The sequence below is a fragment of the Choristoneura fumiferana genome, chromosome 15 (assembly GCF_025370935.1).
Source record: "Choristoneura fumiferana chromosome 15, NRCan_CFum_1, whole genome shotgun sequence".
NCBI classification, from domain to species: domain Eukaryota; kingdom Metazoa; phylum Arthropoda; class Insecta; order Lepidoptera; family Tortricidae; genus Choristoneura; species Choristoneura fumiferana.
In genome coordinates, this window is record NC_133486.1 from 14,817,789 (window position 1) to 14,841,758 (window position 23,970).

Below are 23,970 nucleotides of genomic sequence, written 5' to 3' on the forward strand. Positions count from 1 at the left end.
AAGAGATAGAGCATCGAGGTGTTAATTTTTACATTAGATTACATTTTACATCTGCGTGATGTACTAGAGGCAAATACAGTTAATATATTATAATTTTATTAACATGATTTACGACTAGTAGCTGCTTAGAAATAATGTAAAGTAATATATTACTGTTATAATTACTTTCGTGGCCTGGCCACAAATTCTGCTCACTATGATAACTTGGAACAATAGTTTCCACCAAAGATGTCCGAGGATGTGTTGCGAGGAATATGTTTTTCATGAACCAATAGAAGCGTTTCATTTACCTGTCCTCGCACAGCACAGCTCTTGTGGAAACAGCTGAGCAGCGAGAATAGGTAAATTAAGCGTTTCTATTGGTTCATGAAAAACATATTCTCGCAACTTCTGTGGTGGAAACGCAGCTTTAATCTAATCGTGATTTGTATTGTTTAGGACCTAGGGATGTTCGATATCGAATCGATTAATCGATTAATCCATGTAAATCGATAATTTTACACCGATTAATCGATATTTTACGATTTTATTTTTTTATTTTTATTAAAGTGAAATAAAATGGGTGTCAAACTGACAAGAGTTTCTATGGGCGTGTACACGAAATATCGGGTCGGTATTTCCATGTCAGTATTTTACGGCCGGGAAATAGTGTCACCCAACTTTAAACACATTTAAACTGTAAAAAGTTTGAATTTCGCACCTAGTATGCCGTACCTCCTAATAAAAGGCGGTGTAAAACGCGGAAAAGCGGTACACCTGGCAACACCGTAGGAATGTTCGATATCGATTCGATTAATCGACTAATCGATACTATGAGCGCCCTTAATCGATTAATTGAAATCGACACAGTTAAAATAATCGATTATCAATTAATCAATTATTTCACCATCGATTACCATCCCTAATTAGGACCCGACCGATGTTACGAGTAAAGTAAACTCTCTAATTGTTTAACGCTCCATCGATCGTGGTTGAAGCGTGGAAAAATTCCGAACGCGGCAAGAACCATCTGATATGCATCTTTGTATGATATATAAAACACTCAGATCTGCTATCTCTTGAAACAGTGGAAAAATCAAACTTCTACAGTGTAGACCTGCGAATTTGAAAGAACTTGCATAAGTGCGACTCGCAATTGGCAAGTTTTTTTATAGCTGGCAAGTAAGACAATGAGGGCTAACGTTTTGGCGCTCACCGTTGGCGCCACTGTAGACAAAGGTCCTGTTTGAAGTATAGTGGTTAGTTTGTTGTTACGGACCTGAAAACCAAAATTATCGAGCATGCCAGTGTTGCGTAGTCCCGTTTTGTTCGGAAAAACAACAAAACTGTCTCAAAACACAGATATTCATTGCCCCGTAACGCATATTTGCCATAATTCATTTCAAGTATTGCAAAATATCTACAAAATTATTCTAATTATACTTAAATAAACCGACGTAGCTCCCCGAAAAACAGTGACATCTGATATACTTCTGAAACCTCTCGCTACACTAGCGCCTTTAGCGGCGAATTCATACGCGATAGCCCTCATTTTAAATGCACTATACATTATTCTTATTTGATCGCATTTAGTTTTCTTTTTCGTACCTCTAGTGTGCTCTACAGTGTGCTCTCCTAATAAAAGGACTGCTGTAAAAACAAATTGCTTCTTTAGATTCATCTTCACCCCGAAAATACGAGAAAGATTTACTATTCCTAACTCAGATATTCCTGAGATACGGCGTCTAGGATACCGAGTAACGTGATCGTTTTAGGGACTCCACTCACATCTTCACATTTCCACGCCTCGTAAGCTATGTATATTATAAGTATATTACATACGTAGGATGCACACTACACATCTGTATTCGACTTCGAGTAGTGTTCACTTGTTTTCGTGCTTAATATTTACATATTACTTCCCCTATGGACCAAATAATTATTTCATTAAATAAATAATTATTTTTGTTAAATAATTATTTCATTACATGAATACAAAAACAAATCTGTAAATATATTTTAAACTGAACATAATTTTGCGGAGTATCAGTATCATGAATCAAGTCATTTCTTCATTAATACTGCAGCGTTTGGTACATTAATTACCCACATAGTTTAGCGCCTTTATCGTCACGCTTTGGAGCATTCTGGTAAACTTCTAATATTAAAACTGCCAACAGCAATGTAGCAACGTACATTAATCTTTCATCTACAGATTTCCAATCTCAGTTTCCGATCAAAGATGGCGTTGTGGAAAAATAATGCAATAACGTTATTTCTAGTCGCGATCAATAACGTTCTATTTTTGAAACCGTCTTGGGATTTATGGCGGGCGAACGAACACTTCATAGTTTAAAATAAGAAGCTAGTAACTCATGCTGAGTAACACTGGCCGTTAAATGAAATGGCTAGACGAAACTCCGGCTGACAAAAAGTAATCTAAGTGTTTGTTTTTCGTCTTGCTTGCTGAGCGTATGGTTGGACGTGTCAGTTGTCAATGTCATGCACATGACATGCTTGTGTTGGTAGCGCTGACTTTAAACGGTCGCGTTCACAATAGACACGGTCCGGTCGTGCGCGCAGCTTGCAATGACGGCCTCACGGTCCCACCGGAAGACCAGCGCTAGCTCCTGAGCCGGCATTATGCTGAGGTGGATCCGTTTCGTGAATTGTAACTGTAATCGTTCAAGTTTGTTACTTTTCCGAATAAATGTATTTTCTTTCTTTCTTTCTTTCTAAGTCTGATCTTAAAAGTAAAATGAAAATTTAACACCTAGCTTCTGTAATACCAATCTTCTATGACGCTTACGATGTTGAATTGTGTGTGACTGCAATAAAACATAGTAAGTACCTAACCTAGTGAAATAGAATTTTTGTCTTGGGTACAGCAAGGAAACTATGCCCGATTGCTGCCGATTTTACAAAACAAGGGGAGCCACGTTCTGAAAAAGTTTAAAAACTCCTCCCTTCCTCCCACCACTTAGCCACATAGCACTACCTGCATGGTCAGTGTTGCCATGCCAACAATTATTATTGCGTGTGACACTTTGTATACCAAGGAAGCATACTAATAAAAAAAGGTACAATTTTACCACTAATTGACATTTGTCAGGGCAGTCGTTTTACGATATTATTTTCTGTGGCAATTTTCTGTAGTTATGTAAACGTTTCCCACATTGTCACGCCAATTGTCAAAGCATTCAACAGGTAATACATATAGCGTAGGTCTATACTTTGGCAGTTGCCGTAACAATGTGACCAAACAACAGACGCTAACGGTAATGAATGGCAGATTGCACTATTTACAATTCGTGGCTGACGTAGTGGCGATAATGTCGTAGAATGCAGTCCTCATGGCATGTGGCACACACAGTAAGCACTATATATTAGGAGTCACACGTTCACGACAGCTCAGAATATCTATTCGCGACAAGGGTGTGTATCTGTTACAGTGGCACTATTGAAAGTCGCATTATCGCTTGAGAAAAAACACTGACTTGTGTCTTTTGTCTTGTCTAATTGTTGTGTTTGTCTTTGTAAATTTTGGCGTGGGACTGGGACAACTAGATGTCGAACTGTCGAAATGCCAAGACACACACACACACACACACACACACACACACACACACACACACACACACACACACACACACACACACACACACACACATCCACTGATAGCAGTGTGGAGGGGAGAGGACTCTGTTTAAGTTTAAGCAGTGACAAGCGCTCTCGAAACATTTTGTAAATATGTACAAATTTTGACAGTTTGCGAGACTCAGTTTGGTGCATAAATCAGAGGCCGTATTGTCTAACACATATTTGTGTCAAGTTTGTGATTGATTAAATAAATAAACGAGCAAACCGCAACATGCGCATGCGCAACCAAGACCGTCACGTCAAACGGACAAATTTATTCGTGACAAAAATTAGAAGTATGATTAAAAAAATAAAAATAAAATAGTTACCTATGCATGTCACGTAATGGTCCCAAATCAGCAATCTGCCGGTCTCGCGAACGGCGCTGGTCTTCCTTTGGGACCAGTGATATTCCGCCTGTCAAGAAACCTTCATTGACCCAATAACATGCCAGAAGAACCAATTATAAGTTAAAACTGCAAAGTATTTCGATTAGAACGATATCCAATCGAGTTACAATGGTATCACAGCCTACGATCGAGTCGAGTGAGTCACTATCATTACTTTTGCTCCGGCTTGCTACAGGCGGATTTGCGACTCCAATGACAAACGCAAAACCACTTCGAACAAGCGTTCAGCCATTACTTTTTAATCTCTCTCTATCTGTGGATGACAAATCGTTAACTTATCTTCAGACTGGGGCTTGTCAAATGCACTCTGAAATGACCCTTTGCAGTTGCCCCATGGCATAGAATCTTTGCTATCATCATTCGATACAGTTAAGGGTGTTAACAATATAAATTTACTGGAAGACTCACACTAGGGGGCCATGCATAAAGTATTTTTTATTTATTCGACTGGATGGCAAACGAGCAAGTGGGTCTCCTGTTTGTAAGTGATCACCACCACTCATAAACATCTGCATCACCAGGGGTATTGCAGACGCGTTGCCAACCTAGAGGCCTAAGATGGGATACCTCACGTGCAAGTAATTTCACCGGCTGTCTTACTCTCCACGCCAGGCAGGATTAGCGAGCAAGATGGTGGTAGCAATCCGGGCGGAGCTTGCACAGGGTCCTACCACCTGAAAAGTATGTCAATGTAATGACAAAAAGTACTAAGGTCATGTAAACTTAGTATTAGGTACAATGCTTACGAGCAAACTGGTAAAATTATGTTTAAAATTCGAGCGCAGCGCTGATACCTCGCTCGAGTTTTGTTTATAGAATCCCAACTAACCCACGAAAGAATTGACTGATTTACACCGACTTAAGGCATTGGGATGGGATTCATAGAATCATACATCGACAGAATACACTATGAAAGTAATATCTCGGCATGGCCACAAAAAGGCCTTTTCTTGTCGCCCAAAAGTAGAAATACCCCCTATCAACATTAACAAACCCGAATTTACCCGCAAAAATGATCCAGATAACACCCAGGATCATTTCCGGACCCGCCATCCCGCTAAGTCCTGGAGAAGTAATCTTATTACGGGAACAAGCTGCGTGTGACTCATCCTGTGTTATTTGTTCCTGGGAAAATCAGAATGAATCATGGTCTTTGTCTATACGTGTTATTTTTGATTTGCGTTAATTTTAAGGAAGCAAACAGATCAAATGAAGTTCATTTATGTAAGATAATAGTGGTCTAACTCTTACTGTGAAAAATAAGTAAAATTTAAGAAAAATGGTTAATTATGTTTTTAATCCACTCATATTTAGCAGGAAAACGTTAAAAAGGTTTTTTTATGCCTCTCTCGTGTTACGTCAATGCACACTCGAACCAACTGAATTGTGAGCCACTGTGGAACCTTTTCATGGAAAAAGTCACTGTGACATTGCTTTGCTTGACAAGAGAATTTATTTAAGACACTTACTATGATAACTTTCTATTGCGGGTCAAGAATCAAATGGTTCGACTGTACTTACTCATCATGTGATTTTTACAATTTAACCTTTGACAATGACTGTGAACTTATTTATATTATGTCTCCTTCTTCTTCTTAAATTTAAGAGCTATGCTCTTGTCTCTGTTTGACTTCCTGATACGACAAGACGCCCACCCTTTCCTTCACCTGGTTAAAATAGGTCAATCTTGGTCTTCCTCTACCTCGTTTTCATTCTATTTTGCCTTCCAGTAGGTTAAGAAAGAAAATATCGTGTCGTATCAAGTATCATATCATATATTACATTACTTATTATTATTATTATATGTATTATATTTACATTATGTACGAAAATAAAAGCGTAGTTCCTGTGGGATTGCGATAAACGCATTTTGCGTAGACGGAGTAGCGGGCAAAAGTCAGTAATTTAAATACATCAAACTTTTGAGCAGTCAGCAGATACCTACACTACACGTCAGAGACATTATAAAGATATCCACAATACAAATTAGGGGCAGTTCATTGAATTTCAAGGAAATATTAATGTCCCTTGATGTCTTGGCTAATAACGCAGTTTCTCAAATAAACATGGTCCAGGATTACCCGCGCCGCGCATCTGACCTTGGCCCAGATAACTTGGAATGGAGGTAGATATAAACCTTTATAGTTATTGCATCTTTGTACGATGTTCGAAGATAATGCCCTTGGTAAACTCATGGACATTTCTAGTTTTTTTTTGTGAAAGATAATGCCATTGTTACAATAGTAATGTATCGCACATTGTTTTACATCTACAGGTGTTTTTGAAAGCTTTTATTGGACGATAAACACTGCTAGTAATCTCAGCCTTTATTCTCTCTGCAGAGCACAGACCTCCTCTTAGAGTGAGAGGGCTTGGACCGTAACTCTCACGCCCAGTACGGTTTGGGAACTTCACATAGACCCACAGAATAAGTAACAGTATAAGTAATACATACAATACAAGTAATAGACCATTAAATTTCTTCGCAGATTCTACACTAGAATCATGTCGTCACCTCAACTAAGGTGATAATTGCCTCAAAAAACCCGACAAATTGTCATGCCGTTCATAAGCGCATGATTCAGTTTATTCAGAGAAATGTATTTAGAACTAACTAATTCAACGTTTTGTGTGAACAAGTTTTTTCACAAACGACAACAGGTAGCTCAACTTGATAAATTTAAGATTTGCTAACCAAAATACTTTTTAGCCAGCAAATTTTCGGAATGGGCATATTTTTACGACTGCGAATGTTATAAATTTCTCCAAGTTAAGACCAATACTTATTGGCCCGAACATTCCCGAGGGATATAACCAAGAACCGATCAAACATAACCAAGAATTGGAAATGGAGAATACTGTTTTAGATCTTACGGATAATGTTATTGGACATTTCTGACAAATTGAATTGACTGAAGATGATTTTATGTTGATGATATTATATCATGTCATGGACAGGGACGTTTGGAAATAATTCCAATCCGCATTGGTGAGATCTGGCTTTAAATAGTAATAGCATGTAATTAAATGACATTGTACCTTTGATTTTATATGGAATTGTTTTAAAAATATATTTTATTTTTCTTTATTTGCTTATGTTTCACTAACACTAGGGTAAGCACATCGTACATCTACATCATACATTTGACTAACACCATGTAATGTACTTAACATATGTATGACCTATGATATGATGTACCTAAGTAATACTAACAAAAATAATGGATCCTAGTTATCTGAATAAATACATTTTATTATTATTATTATAGTTAAAGGTGCCTCGTTGACTTTTTTGCCTATTTTTCCTTAGCAGAGATTTTTTCGAACCGATGGCAGACTATTTCGTCGCTCATATATTAAATTAATTAGAATTTGCCTTGGATGGCGATTTAAACATGACAAATTATGTATAAAAAAAACCGACGCAAAAGAAACATTTTGCAGGTGGTAGGGCCTTGTGCAAGGTCCGCCCGGATTGCTACCACCATCTTGCTCGCTAATCCTGCCGTAAAACAGCAGTGCTTGCAATGTTGTGTTTCGGCGTGGAGAGTAAGACAGCCGGTGAAATTACTGGCACTTGAGGTATCCTATCTTAGGCCTCTAGGTTGGCAACGCATCTGCAATCCCCTTGGTGTTGCAGGTGTCTATGGGCGGTGGTGATCTCTTACCATCAGGAGACCCACTTGCTCGTTTGCCATCCAGTAGAATTAAAAAAAAAACGTAAGTATAGAAACAAATAGTTTAATTTTTTTTTCTACATCCTGATTTCGTACATCAAACTCGTCTACATCCGAAGTTTCAAAAAAATTTTATAGCAAAAAATTGAACCGACTACAAAAAACCATGAAAATAATTTTCTACCAGTCTGACTGAAGTTGGTCGGTGCCTTAGCACGAGCCAGCAGGAGTGATTGAAGCCCAATATAAAGTGCGTAGGTGAGGTAGATGACTATAGGTCCACTCCTGCTGGCTCGTGCTGAAGCACCGACCGACTTCAGTCAGACTGGTAGAAAATTATTTTCATGGTTTTTTGTAGTCGGTAATTTTTTTTGTTATATTTTTTTTCACGCTTTTTAGTGTAAATAATCTAAGATACAATAGTCTAATAGCAACTGCTCGTCACCTTTTACGAAAGATTGCGTTTTCCGATGCAGAGACGTTCATTATTGAGTAGTTCTGGTTCTCCACCCGTTTTACCATATATGCATTACGAGGAGCCTAAATTGCTTAAAGCCTATAAGTATAAGATAAGTATGATCCTGATTTGGTGCTTATGGGACCTAATTGAAGACATTCCTAGACAAACGCAATTTTTTTTTTCAAATCGGTTCATAAATGACGAGTTCGGTAACAAATCTACACCTTTCAGTGCCTGCCACAATAACACAACCTCACTTAACTAATAGCAACCGCAAAGCCCGGGGTGTCGTCTGTTGATATTTTATTCACATCCAGGATAAATTGGGGACTGATCCCATGAACCCTGAACTTTACGGGTTGGCATCAAAATATATTTGCCCGCCTTATTTCACCGTATCTTTTTTTAATACGACTGATGGAAGCGTGACAGCGTGAGCCTGAATAATAGTACATGCGGGTATTGCCGGTTAAATTATTTGGGTCTCATCATATGAATATTCAGACCTGGGTATGTAATTCAGACAAATACATAGAGATTAATTACCTCACATACAATATTGTAATGATGATGTAATTGTTGAATTCTCTGTTGAGTGGGAAATGTAGATGTCCGAGTGTTGGTCACTGTCCCAATATAGTTGTAATCATTAATTTATGCCATTAGCAATGGAGATGACTACAGTATCATTTCTTGGGCATGCATGTCAAACACTGGGATATCAAACTGGCTTTGTTTTTCAGAATATTACCGACACAATCAGAAATAGTAGTGAACAAATTTTAGTATTATAAAGACAATATATTTTTAGTGGACACCCAACAACTCGAAAAGGCGGCCTGGCAGACCTAGACGGCGATGGCGTTATGAACTGGACTACTTCTCGGAGATGCCCTTGTATGCAGTGGACAGAGAGCAGTGGAAGTAGGGGGGGGAGGTCTTTGCTCAGCAGCGGGGCAGAATAGCTATCAATCAATATCCCATATTAATATTATAAATGCGAAAGTGTGTGTTTCTGTGTTTGTATGTTTATCCGTCTTTCACGTCGAAACTGAGCGACGGATCGACGTGATTTTTGGCATAGCGATAGTTTATGGGCCAGAGTGTGACATAGGCTACTTTTTATCGCGGAAAAATGCACAGTTACCCAGGAAACAGCGCGCGATAATCGAATTCCACCCAGGCGAAGCCGCGGGCAAAAGCTAGTAAAGAAATATTTCGAACTAGTGCGTAGACGGCAAACCGAGCACAAAGTTGATCATGTTGGAATATTCCTACGAAAACACATCTGTAATCCGATTTGTCCAATAATGTAGTTCAGTTAGTCGTAAATGTTTTAGTGTCAATGTCAATACTTATAGATTTTTACGAAAAAACGTGTCACACTTTATATGTATGTAGAGGTAAACGCTGGAACTACTAGAAAAAATCATCATCAAAAAATAATAAAATAAAAATACTTTATTTTGTGTATACTTTTTATTGTGTTTAAATGCAAAAGACTCGGGAGATGCAGGCAAAGTTGCGGGCAAGAACTGTCTCCCATATTTCGATTTTCTCAGCCGAGTGTCGAGGAAAAATCGCAAGAACCGAGGGATTTCCAGCCCGAGGGAAATAATTTCATGGACCGCCAATTCGCTCTCAGGCACCGAATAAAAAATAATTCTCGTATTGTATTTGTATAGACCATAATTTAGACATGTTGAGATGTAAAACAAATTAAGAAAATACTAGAATATATTCAACCGATGAATCAGAAGCTTCTTGAAATAACTTTACCAATGAGATACACAATACATTAAGTTGATCTCCAATAATTTTCGTGAACGTGCCACCTAAACTACGTGCCGAATCTTGAGAAGATATCGACATAAGAAAAGAGTTTCTTTAAAATTGGACATCCTTTCATTTATCTCTCGATTATCAGGGTCACATTCTGCATATCTTGGAACAATAAATCATCTGTCAGTCAATAACAGCCGTGTCTTGTTATGTAATCAGCACATTTCGTCGAATAGGTCATCAACACTTGGCAATGAGGTCACCATGTGGTATCGGGCATAGTAGGCATTTGTATTTGTGGGTCATTCCTTATGCGATACAGTTCATAACTCTAGGCAGTTTGTATCTAAAATATGTAAATATTTGATTACGTGAACATACCTTCTAATATAAGTTTTATATGTTTGACCTTGCGACATGGTAGCCTTCTAAGGGAAGTATTTAGGAGACTGGTATAAAGATGTCAAAAAAACTCAATGGCCTTCGAAATGTGGGTTTACCGCCGCACAAAAGTAACCAACGTGGCAGTATTGCAAAGAATGGGCAAGCACCTTGAGCTTCTAAAGACCATCAAGCAAAGAAAGTTGTGTTACTTTGGGCACGTGATGAGAAACGCCAAGTACAGTACAGTACAGTTCTCCAGCTTATTATCTAGGGGAAGATTGCTGGGAAGAGAAGCGTGGGTAGGAGAAGACACTCGTGGCTGAAGAATTTACGAGACTGGTTCAACAGCAGTACCACGTCTTTGTTTAGAGCAGCGGCCTTCAAAATCAGAATCGCTATGATGTTGTCGAACCTCCGATAGGAGAGGAATGGGAAGAAGAAGAAGATAATATGTATGTACACGATCACTGCAATGTAGTTTTTGACATTGTTTCTCGATTAATAACAGGTATTGTTTAAGTTTCCACCAAAACTATAAACGCTGACTGGTCACATGACGCGTCTTCTCATTTTGCAAGTTTGATATATGTATGTATTGTTATTGTAGAAAACAGCATACACGCATATTATTGTTTTCATGTATATAGGTGGGCTCAATGTAGCATAAAGCTTTTTTCTGTTCTTATTATCGAATCATGGAGAACCAAGTCAGTATTTGCCTTTGAACAATAGTTATTTAAACATAAGTAAGCAGATGTGAAGCATGCATGTCGGCAGTGTTTTGTTTCAAGTGCTCAAGCCCGGCTTATTGTTGTTAGGAGCACGCACAGGGGTTATTAAAAAAGTTGTTCGAGACCTAACTGGTATAACGAGTGCCCGGAAATAGGAGCAGGGGTTTCTAGAAATAGTTCTGGATAAGAAATGCAATAGGCGAGTTCTGAACTTCCTTTGGTTAATAACGAATGAGTGAAAGTACCATTACATTCTTTATAACACTTAACATTTTATGAATGCCATTAGGAGTGAATAACTGGGAGTCAAAATTAGCTGTAGTTTGCGTTTGTGGCATTGGAGATCCAGACGATCCGAATTTCAAATTTCAGTTCTAGTCAGATCCTAACAGTAATATTATTTTTCTTAGAGTTGACACTTAAATCTGGATACCTATAGGGGACTGGTGTCAGTGATTTTCTGATTTTTTGACCTTTCCATCTATACTTGGTTTAGATAGATATTTAACTAAATGTAAACAAAACAACGTCAATCGGTGTCTTAAATATTGAAATTCCCCCATTAAACATCTAAACATTTCCATTTCTGTATTGAAATACACTAGTCTAGTTTATATTACAATGATAGATAAGTAAAATGTATTAAAAACCTTGAATATACCAAATCTGGCAGCTGAAGTTGGTTTACATTTAGTTAAATACCTATCCAAACAAACCAAGTATAGTTGCTTATATGGGTTCGGGATAGCTGGGGGGTTTGATAGCTAGCTGATACGGGGATAGTTATGTCCCTGGTGACATTGGAACAAATTTAAAATCAAAGAACATTTTGGGTACGGCAATGTTGTCACATCCAATCAAGTAATGTTGTATTTTGGTAGATCATAAATGTGATTTAGCTTGGACAGTTTCACGGAATTCTGTGAGCTACGGACACCGAATTCCCGACAAAAACAAATGTTTGTTTTCGACATAAAAATCCACAAATGTAAATGTACGAACTCACTTGATCCACCAGGAAAACGTCTAAACGTAATTTTAACTTTTGGTAAACAGTTCCGGTGTTATTTTATTAGTACAGTTCTTCATTAATATCTGGCACAGCGGAGCGTGCAAAAATATCTAACACGTCCTACCGGCCCTAGAAATAGAGTCGTATCAGAATATCAGATATTAATGCACGCTTTGTTATGTCAGATATTTATGCTGGTGACTGTACATCAGTTTGTTCAAACAAAAGAAAGCCTTTAGATGGTGAGCGTGCAGATTTTTCTGACGAATAAAACATCACACACATTCCAAGGTATAAAACTTATTAAATAAATTTTTAGGCGTAAAAGGTGCTAAAGTCGCTTTTCGAGGTCATAAATCATGGTGTAGATGTTTCAATAAAGGGTGTCGCGGAGTTTTCTGATTTATCTCCCTTCCGTACACGTAAATTTCTTCGGTACCCTAGAAATACCCGCTACTTGAGTAAAAAGTTACATACTATGTGAATGTGAGTAAGTTAAGTACCTAATGTAAATTGTTTACGCATAAATGCCATTGTTAAAGAAAATAAGATGAACGTTGCACTATATAGATATTTTATTAAGATTGCTGAAACACTAAATTTGGTGTTTCTCCAAGGCATATTTAACTTCGTTTTATAACAAGTTTTTAGGCATCATGATGCCGATATATTAAAAGGCCTAAGATCATATTTTATATGAGGATCATCGAGTCATGACATGTCACTTTTTACCCGACTTCCCGAAGGAGGGTTATGCTTTTTCTTTTTACGCAAATACATAACCTTGTGACAGTCGAAAACTACCATCTTCATTACCGTTACGCTACATTCATCAACCATATCGCCAGCGAATCTCACGCTTATGTAATAACAAAACATCATTTAGCTTCCTAAATGTCATGTCAACCTCCATAACAACGACAGATCCGGTACCGGTAGTTATGCCAGCATTACTATTACGATACGAATACGATTGAGTTCAGTTTCAAAAACATCGACTTCAACCGCATGTTAGGAAACCACGGTTTGAAGTTAAGAATGGCTGTTTAACGGTATTATGTGTCTTCAAATTTGGAATTAATTAAATAAAAAGAAATTCATGTCCATAAACAGCCACTAATAGTATGTATTAGGTAACGCAATTGTAAAAATTTAAATTCACCGCAGCACCGTACTTGCAAATGCACGATTTCTCTGTTCCATTATATAAAGAGTTTTCACTATAGACTGCAGACAGCCTTGAAAAATGGACTTGTACATGCCTTGTGTTGTGGTAATAAATATTAGAATTCATCATCCCTAGAAGCTAATTAATTATTCGTAGTTAATTGATTCGCGTGTGAAAATTGTATGCAGTACTGACAAGTGAAATGGTAAGTTATAAACAAGCAATGCAAAATCTAATCCAGTCTCGCTATTTAGAACATCTGCATTTGACAAACTAAAATGAACTAACGTATGCAACGTTTGTATTTTGAACCATCAACTATTAAGCGCTAACCTTTAATAGTTTCTAGTTGCTAACCTTTACGTATCAAAAGTTAGAACACACAAAGCAGAGCGTAATAAAGTAAAGAAACTATTTACAACTTAAATAATAACTTGAAGTAATTGACAGAGATAATAATGGCAGCACATCCTTTATGATTATAAAGCATTATCCATATCCACATATATGGAATGCCGATCGTAACAATGAAAAGGAAAGAAAATGACGGAAGACCACCAATAAACGACCTCAGATATGTCACGTATTCGGTAGGAATTGTTTGATACCGCTCGATAGGAATTCCATTGTCGTGACGTACGATTTCGCGTGAATCGTATTGTTTCACACCACATGTTGGACATAAAACACCTGCTGTTTGCGTTAGTTCAGTGCATGAAATTGTTATGATAACTTGCTCAAAATTGGGGCTGGATTCACTAGCTTAGGAGTGTGGAAGTTCGGAAGCTTCGGCTAAGTTATACAAGGTCGCTGTCTAATTTAAATCCAACGTGATATACTGCTGCTGAACTTAATAACGAAACTTCATCTTCATGAAAGATCTTATATATGAATAAAAACAACAACTCATAGACGATCCTCCAAAACAAAATCTCGTTATTTCAAATGACTGTCGTTCCATTTCCGAATCAGTCTAAAACCGGAGACTTATTGCTCATAAATCTGTGTCCCTTGATAAATTTAGACTTAAGCATGTCTAACCATCTGTCAGTCTCATCAACGGAAGCTTATTTTTCTTGCACTAAAATAGTAAAATTCAACGCATCCCATCGATCAGTCTCAGCCGACAAGTGCAGTGTCGTATTACCTCTCTAACCACGACCCGCATCCTGTGTTTTAAATAAAAAGCGTCAACAGCAGTTGTCACCTGCACTGTGTAGAGTAAAACCATAAAATGACATTAATCTCAAATCTCACATGTCAGTATGTATGTTCAAAACATAGAAATTAAGAAGTTACTGTCATAAAATTTTGTTTCTTTACGCGATAGAACTAAATGAAGTCATCAACATTGCTCGAAGGATATGCAATTTGAAGTGGCAATGTATGGGCCACATCGCTCGAAGAGTATTATGTATAACCGTTGGGAAGGGAAAGTCCTCGAGTGGCGACTCTGGCGACCACGAACCGGAAGACGAAGCGTTGGCAGGTCTCCCACTAGATGGAATATCGTGAGAGTTATGGGCATTGTGGATGCAAATGGCGAGTTGTCGTGAATTGTGGCGTTCTAAGGGGGACGCCTTCGTTCAGCAGTGGACGTCTTCCAGCTGATAATGATGACATTTTATGCCACTAACAACAATACTAAGATAATGGGTTTTATTTGAAAATGCTGCCAGCTGCAACCAAAACAACGATGCCAAAACTCTCAAGACCTTCTTTCATCGCAATCAGATTGCTATTATGCTTATCTTTATCTATTTAACTAATATCAAAGTAGGTACTTGCATTAGCTTCCACCTCTAGTGACTTACTTTGTAAGGCAACTTCAAGTCACCTGAACATCGCCATTACTCCGAGCCGAGCCTAAGAGGCCGACAATAATAGTGCCTTCCAAGGAACAGTGCTGAATTTTTCAGTAGAGCTAAATTGAGCTTAATGCTACTGACGCGAGTAACGGCGAATAGGACTTCAGACAACGGTGACGAGGACGAGCCTTTAAATACAAAGACTACTTACATTTTTTCCAAAAAAGTTTTTAGGACAGGAGTTGGGGTTCTTTCGAGAATAAGCTTAAAAACTTTTTTATTCAGAGGCGTAGGTGTCATTTCATGAAGTTCAAAAAATAGGAGCGATTAAGACCGGGAGTACCTATTATGATTTATGTTAATGGCGTTCACCTGACCTAATTATGTTTTTATAATCGAATCTATCAAGAATAGGTATATATAGGTAGTTTCTTCTTTGGGAACATACACGTGATCGAACTCCTCACCTGCGATGATTACGCTGTTAATTCTTTCTTTTCTCTAACTTCAATTGCTAAAAACTTTTCGCCAACGACTTCTTCGAGAGCCCTTGCGAAGAACATTGTGTCAGACAAATACATGTCAGTCTGAATAATAAAAACAAAGTACAGACTAACGGCCCGTCGTGTACAGTACATCACTTAGCGAGACATCCCTTGAGAATTCCATAGGGAATAGAGATACCCAAGCTCTCGTTTTTGTCCATGAAACAAGTTACATTGCTTGGTTTCAAAGCTATCTTACTTTCGAAGTTCTTTCCATGCGGCCAATGACAATGGAACATTTTGTTTTTGCAAATGTCGAAGATTGAGAAGTACAAAAAATTGTTAGTTCAGGCGAAGTTTTTTGTCGGTTTCATAGTTAAATAGAAGAACACACGTTTTTGAACGAAACACGGGTTGGAAGTTAAATAGAACGTGATATTCACGATGTAGGTACATACCTACTGTGTTCGTTAAAACTTTCTAGGTAGACATTTCGATCGCACTGAAGTTATGATCGCAAGAACTTTGAAGTAGGTAGGTACTAGGTAATAAAAAATAGTAAAATAATTCTGTAGGTATATTTTCAGTAACAAGTAGGTAAGCTATTATAAGCGATTATTACCCAAGGAAGTCGATAAACCCGCTATTAAAAAACAATTAGGTAAAGCATTCATTAAAAGCAAATTAACATAAGTTGAGGTTTTGTGACGCTTTCTTGACTAATCACTATAAAAGGGTTCTCCTATGGTAGTCCGAAATTTTTTAACTCTATTTTCACTACCACTAATTTCATTAGCCCTAAAATGAAAAAGCCGAATTTTTAATTTTCCTAACTATTCATTAGCCCTAATTTTAACATTCGGAATTTACGTTATATTTAATTTCACTAGCCCTAAAATAAAATAAAACCGAATTTTTGACTTTCCTAACTATTCATTAGCCTAATTTTAGCATTCCAAATTTACGTTTTGAGACGACCAGATGGCCTAGTGGTTAGAGAACCTGACTACGAAGCTTGAGGTCCCGGGTTCGATTCCCGTATCGGGGCAGATATTTGTATGAAAAATACGAATGTTTGTTCTCGGGTCTTGGGTGTTTACTATGTATTTAAGTATGTATCTATCTATATAATTACATTTATCCGTTGCTTAGTACCCATAACACAAGCTTTGCTAAGCTTACTTTGGGACTAGGTCAATTGGTGTGAATTGTCCCGTGATATTTATTTATTTTATTTAAGTACCTAAATTCACTAGCCCTAACATCAAAAAGCTAAAACATTAATTTTCGCAAAATGTATTGATTGGAACACCTTAATTTAGCAACATATTGAATGGCATCCATCCAACTACTTTCCTAGTAGATTAGAGCATTTAATGTTTAGTACAAGTAACCATTTGGATGTAAAACTTTAGGTCTAGTAATCAATTCGGACATACAAATTTAGGTATCATGATATTAGGGCTAATGGAAATTATATCTAACGTTGGTATGCCTAGTGAAATTAGCTTTTATGATATTCGGGCTAGTGAGGGTGAACGCTATAAAAGGTTGTAACAAAATGTTTGAGCGATGAAAGAGAAACATTTTACTTACTCTTTTATGTTGCGAAGAAAACATTCTACATTTTACATGTTTCACTTCACTAAATCGTTACTTATCTGTGGACTAAAACAGTTTGTCATCTAAGAATGGGGTATCCCTGAAAATGAGTGGGATTAAGAATCTTCATACCTATCTACATGTGATGTACATTTACCAACAAGCTTAAGATGACTAAGTTGATAGACATGCGTTTCGCGAGTCTTTTCTTTTCACATAACGCAGAATCGCCGAAGCGAATATGGTGGTACAAAAACAGGCAATTTACTAGTCAATGTCGGTTCGGTTCGGAAACCTGACATATTTTTTTCAGTTTGACCGTCGGCGGCGAGCAAACCGGCTTGACAGGGAACAGCCGAGTCAACAGGTAGGGTACAGGGCACTGACCTACAGTCGCCGGTGCATGAATGGCACCATCGTTTGGAACGTTCAGCTGGTAGTCGTTAACGATAATGTGGATTTCTGAACGAAACCGTGTCGTTTAAAAATAGAACACCATGCTTGTGAACAATCCATTGACAAATTAAGATGAGAAGAGAAGGCCGATAAAAAAAATGTACTTAACGAAACGTTAAACATTCGAATTTGGAAATCAAAACGTTTTAATTTAATTTACACAACAGTCTAGCCGTCAAGCTCGCGTAGTAAACTGGTTGTAAAATGGTTGTAGGCGTACTTATCATTTATTAAACAGCCATCAAGCAATAATAAACACTGCACACAAGGTAAGCACTTCATACGTATTTGCTTATTTACATAATCTGCACCGTTGATACCGAAGTCAAACAACGGTATCTCAATTTTAAAAGTAGGTATTTTAACGCACAATAAAAACATCAGATATAACTGTACGTTTAAGAACGAAGCAAAATAACCAAAACGCCACTCACCTCGCAAATTGCAGTGCGGCTGGGGCTAGCTGCCTGCTACGTCCTTATACCTAACAAAGGTCTACTTTCACCGCTGAGAATAAACTTTACCATATACGGCCCTCTCGCGATGAACGCGACTTTAACGCGCTTTTTATCGAACGAAACAGTAACGTTCAATTGAAACGGTAAAATGTGATCGCAAAAAAAAAGTTGACGCACTTCACAACACTTGGGATGTTACACTTTAAACACTGCACTGTTTATCACGTTCGGTACGTGTTTTGTGTTAGGAAGGGCCGATATAACCGATATTTGAAAGTTTAAAAACTTTTTCGGTTGCGATTTTCGATTTTGGAATGCGCTCTGGCGTTCACTAAGAGGCGATGTCGCCGCGCGAGTGGCTACACGCGACAATGGCAAGCGGCAGCAAGCAAAAGCCCGGCTAGAAACTGAGCGTGCGCAAAAGACAGAACGATCACGGAGCATGCGGGGGTGACAGAGACGGCCGTTCGGAACCGTTTACCAATGCCCTTCTCCCCGCATGCGAAATTTATGGGGAAGTTTAAACCACAAGTTTAAACAATTGTTTCGGCTTTAATACAAACAACAAACAACGTGGTATTTTTTAAACAAATTAATAATGGCCTTGGGAACTATAATTTGGGTCTTAAAACTAGTTTGAGGACATAAGGTGTGAATAATAAATAATTGACGGAATATGGTGGCCCACATTTAAATGTATTTACTTTTCATTTCATTGATAAATGGTACCTATAAAACTGGTAACAAATCGTTATGTGCTTTCATATCCGATATTTACTTAAAGTACTTAAACTTCAAAATTAATCACAAACAATACAAAATAAAATTAGTATATATAGGTACACAGAAAATACATTGGATGAATAAATTATGTTTACGTTTAAATAAGTATACCTACTTAATAAAGATCCATTATATTCGCATATTATAATACAAATCAAATTTATTAATTTATAGATTTTTAAACTAAAAATATATCAAGCTATTAAAAATACAAAATTAATTTTAAATTTTCAAAAATAATTTCAGTTAAGTAAATGCAAAAGCTCAGAATAATTTAAAAAAATAAACGTGGCACAATAATTTTCATATTTTTCTTGTCTTTCTTACGAGTTCCTCTTACATTAACAGATTTTGATTAGGTTTGGCAGTTGAATTGAAATTCCGAAATTTTACTAATTTCCAATGGGAATTCCCAATAATTAAATTGTGGTCTTCATTTACGTTGCATAAAGAATACTTGTGAAATATTTGATAACTCTAGAGAGAGAGATTTTAAGATATTTATTTTATTATATGTAGGTATGTTCAACTTCCAATCCCTGAGGGGAATATCGAGATAAAAAAGTGTCATTCCAAAGATCCAATGTTTAGCATTTAGCACATTAGCATGAAAGGGTGACAAATACACAAAATGTCTTCCTTAACCTTTTCGACGCCAACGACACATAATACGCACCGCAGGTTCAACGACCTATATATATACTTCAATGCAAAAGCAACCTTCTTTCAATTGTGTTAAGGTTTAATTTTAGGCATTGCAATATAAAAGCCTGGCGTAGAGTGGTCTTTGATGTGGCGGCAAAGTTAGCCGCAGAATGGACCATGTATAACATGTGGACGCTCGCGATGGCGTTCACCATTCCTTTCTATCCTCGTCCTAAACCACGCGGCAGAAAGAAATGGTGAAAACGATTATGATTCAGTGTGTTAGACAATAAGGTCTCAGGTCCCAATTAATATCTAGTATGATCGGACAATTTGATTCCTGACCCACCATAGAAATTATGATTGATTTTTTGGAGTCTTTGTATTTTTTATTTCAACTCCAAATTTTGTTACTTTAATGGGTATCAGCAGTGGTGTAGGGTTATAGCACGCAGCACGGAATGCTGAGGACCTGGGTTCGATTCCCAATGTGTGTTCTTTCTTGTCAAGCAAAGCAATGTCACAATGACTTTTTCCATGAAAAGGTTCCGCAGTGGGTCACGATTCAGTTGGTTTGAGCGTACAGTCAAGTGCAACAATAAGTATCTATTCGAACCACTCAAAAATATGTTACTACGACCTTATTGCGTCGGAATAAGAGTCTTTGGTACATATGTTTGAAACTTTGAACAAGTTCATATTTTTACACTTGACTATACTTACGTCACTATCAGACAGTTTTTCTAAGTATGATGAGTCAGAAATTCAGGGTTCACCCTGAGTATTAATTTATCAAATCATTATTACGTAGACTACAAACAAATTGGAACAGTTCACAAGTAAACAATATTGCCGAACATGACATTTATACGAGTTCATGTCAATAACAAGTCAATGAAGTGTAGAATGTCAAAGAAATTATACATACTGCAAAATTAATTGCTTCTATGTTTCCATTATCATAAACACCTGAAGGAAATTTTTATTATTCTAGCAATTAACGATAGCCATAATAAAGTCCTGATAACACAGCAACATGGCATTCATGCAGCACTGTGAAATATGCAGACTTGAAACATTTTTTTTTCAATATGTATACTTTGTTTCATTCTACATTAGAAATTTAATAGACATTTGTTGATTTCTATTACAGTCAAAGCACATACTTTACTAATATTATGAATTAGAAAATAACACTGTGCCTTCATGCTTAAACCATTGAACCACTTAAGATTAAATTCATATAGAAATAGTTTAAGACCCTGAAAGAGACATATAAGTTTTGAAGCTGGAAAATTGCATAGTTTCTGCAGGAAAGATAAGCAAATCCTTTGGAGATTGTCACGAGCAACAGCTACTTCGTAACTGTAACATGTGTTACTACTAGTATGTTTCACTGGATTACTGGGAAACAAGCATGAGCTTAATGGTTAAATTTTTAAATTAAAAAAAAAACTGGGTTTCACATTAACATTTTCATAAAAATAATCTCTTATATACAAATTCAGTGCACATTCTCTTATGTCTAATAATTGTCCGCTATCATTGTTTCACTATATCTAAAGGAACATTTAAATCTGACTGTACTAATAATGGATTAACTTGAATCGGTCTAGGTTTAGCATCTAAAACATGCCTGTGGTTTAACAAGGTTGGGGCAGCTTTCTTAATAAAAGCGTTTCTCACAGACAAAACTATAGTAGTTATGAAACCTACAATGATGTAAATACCACCTATGATAGAAAACAGTCTTAGCATAAACTGGAGGAAATTCTCCCTTTCTTGATAAACATTGATCTTCAACGCTGCCATATCATATTTAAAGAATATCCCCGGAACACCATGTGACCCTTTTGAATGACTGATCGGTCTTTCTAGCTCTTTTACAGAATACTGGAAAGTTTTGATCCTTTCAAATGCAGTATCAACATCAGTGGGAACAACTTCAACAAAATACTGATACAGCATGTTTTCTTCGTCAGTTCGTTTCTCATCTCCTTCTAACGGGTATATAATACCATTGGCCGGACTGCCAAAGCTGAACCGGTTTATCCTGTGACTGAAGTTTTGCGGCGTATCATCGAACATCATGTTTAAATGTATGTGGCCTCGTGGTAAGTGCAAGCTTTTGCCTGCTGTTATATGGAAGTTGCCAGCAACTTTGTTAAGGATTAGGATACCATGAAGTCTGCAGGCATCTGGCCGTCGATTTGGCTTCGTTTTTCTAGCCGGCACTGTCGCACGGACCGACCCATGCCCTTTTTTCCACAGCAACTGCCAAATAGAGTGATACTCTTCCCGTAAATATGAATTTAAGTATTTAACAGCATCAAAAGAGTCCTGTTGCTCTTGTGTCAATTCGAACCAAGTATCTTCTTCAGTTAATTCACCAAAACCAAAAACGCTTTGTGACGTAGAATCTAAAATATCGGCGCCTAAGTTCGAACACGGCATTGCAACAGTTATATCGATGTTTATCCTTAATTTCTCGTCCATGTCAGTGTCGGGTGAAAACTTAAACACCAAATTGCTATCAAAATAGTATGTTACTTCGCTGTAAACTAACCACATTATAATGAAGAATGTGATAACAGAGAACGTTCCACCAACCGGAGTACTGTCGACGTATTCTTCCGGTATTTTTGAAAATGCGTCCAGTTCCTTTACTTTGTCAATCACATTCTTTTTTCCTCTATATCTCAGCATTTTCTCTGCGTTTACTTTCAGTAAAAGAGTAATAAATAAACTTAGAATAAAACTTATTTAACTAAATTTTGCAATGCACGCACAGTGGTTGGACAATAGATAGCCAACAAGCAAGCGAGTTTGACTGACATTGACATTGCAATGGTTTGTGACAGAAGGATCAAATTTACTAAGCATGCTAATAAGCTAGCACAATAATATATATTTCTGTAATAATAGCACAGTGGATTAATTCCGAGCCCGGCCTGGCCAAATCGAACGAAACTCAAACTCTGTGTGGATACTTTAGTTAGGCTATTGCGCTTTCAGTAAAGTCAGTGTGCTGCCATAGTAAAGTAAAACTGCTAATCTCTCAACGTCTCACAAGATATGCGACAGAAAAGTAGAGTAACGAAAAAGCAAACTTTATAAACGCGTGATTAATTTCTGAACGAAACAAATTGCTTCAGGGCTACTACGAAACTCAAAGTTTGTGTCACTTATACTATTTAATACGAGTGCGAGGGGGACGGTACGATACGAACTTCGAGTTTCGAGTTTTGTTTCGTAGTAGCCCTGTCTGTTAACTGTTTCGCAAATTTCCATATTAACGAATTATAAAAATGTTTTTGGTATTCATTCAGATATTTCACTTACTAGAAATAAAGAATTTCTTTGTTGGAGGGCTATTATCAGTTTATCTTCAGAAAAACACGTCTATTATTAGAATTTGACGTTTCACGTCATGGTGTCGTTTTGTCATTGTGTGTGAACGAACACCGCTACGAAATAGAAGTTTCACTATCTATTTTTAACCCACAAAAGTTAGTAACACAAATATTTATGCAGTCGGACGAGGAGGATACTCTACTGCATTCATGCTTCGACTCTCTGAAGAACGCAGTCATGGGTTGTTGTTACAGTATATGTCACAAAGAAACTGACCCGCAGGTAAAGTTCTCGATATGGGTGTAAAATAAATTAGATCTGCATGATATATCAAACGTACCAATTAATTAAGTTAGTCAACAGTCAAGTAAATAAAAAAAAAAAACAATTATTTTTAGCAATAGTGGGCAGATTGTAACAGTTTTTTCTGTGTGTCAATTTTTATCAGTAATTCCTAGTTGAGTGACTTTTTATCGGCGTAGTTTGCGGATTACTGGACTGGACGTGGAAGTGGAAACTACTAATGTCTATATTCAGTGTGTTTCTAGTGCACTTGTGCTTGTGTTATTTGTGTTTTTCATTGCATAAACAAACTTTAAGTCAAACCCTATTTTTGTAGCTACCATGAGTTGTGACAGATGGTTGTCCAAACTGATCTCCTGTGTGGGTGATCCGGAAGTAAATATGTTTATTTTCATTTTTTAAGTCCATTATTTGAGCAATTTCATCATCCTTATTGTGCCTACTAAGTTTTACAGTGTTAGATCTTTTGTTTTTGATTCTGTTGGTAACCTGTTATGTTGAATAATGCAGTTGCTAAGTACCTATCATGTTCGTTATAAGGCAGTAAATGCCATGATATTGCTGCAAAAACTGATGTAGGTATGTTATAATTATGTGTGCTGCAGTTTTTTCCATGTAAGTATACAATGGATGCATCATATTGCTGTAGGTACTTAGCTTTTTATGTCTGCTTTATGCAGAAAATGGAAGTATGCGATGAATGGGTAACTGTTATTTTTGTGATTAAGAAAGGATTGTTTTGTTTTTAGGTATCATATTGATAAAGATTAGTCATCTGATTATGCCATCGGAATGGCATGATAGCTTGTGTGCTTAGAAATACTATTATCGTTT

The 23,970-nt window shown here is 37.1% G+C and overlaps 2 protein-coding genes across 2 annotated transcripts in view; both read right to left on the bottom strand.

Moving 5' to 3' along the window:
• Window positions 1–18,428, bottom strand: part of LOC141435821 (uncharacterized) — a 143,794-nt gene extending 125,366 nt beyond the window's left edge. The window contains exon 1 of the mRNA XM_074098645.1: window positions 18,028–18,428. The gene's annotated coding sequence lies outside the window, so the exon portion shown is untranslated. The remainder of the gene's footprint in view (window positions 1–18,027) is intronic.
• A 1,235-nt stretch (window positions 18,429–19,663) lies between these two features.
• On the bottom strand, window positions 19,664–22,322 carry LOC141435450 (endoplasmic reticulum-Golgi intermediate compartment protein 2-like). Its single transcript, XM_074098131.1, has one exon. The coding sequence runs from the start codon at window positions 22,183–22,185 to the stop codon at window positions 21,022–21,024; it is 1,164 nt and encodes a 387-aa protein (XP_073954232.1). The 5' UTR covers window positions 22,186–22,322; the 3' UTR covers window positions 19,664–21,021.
• Between the last annotated feature and the right edge of the window lie 1,648 nt (window positions 22,323–23,970).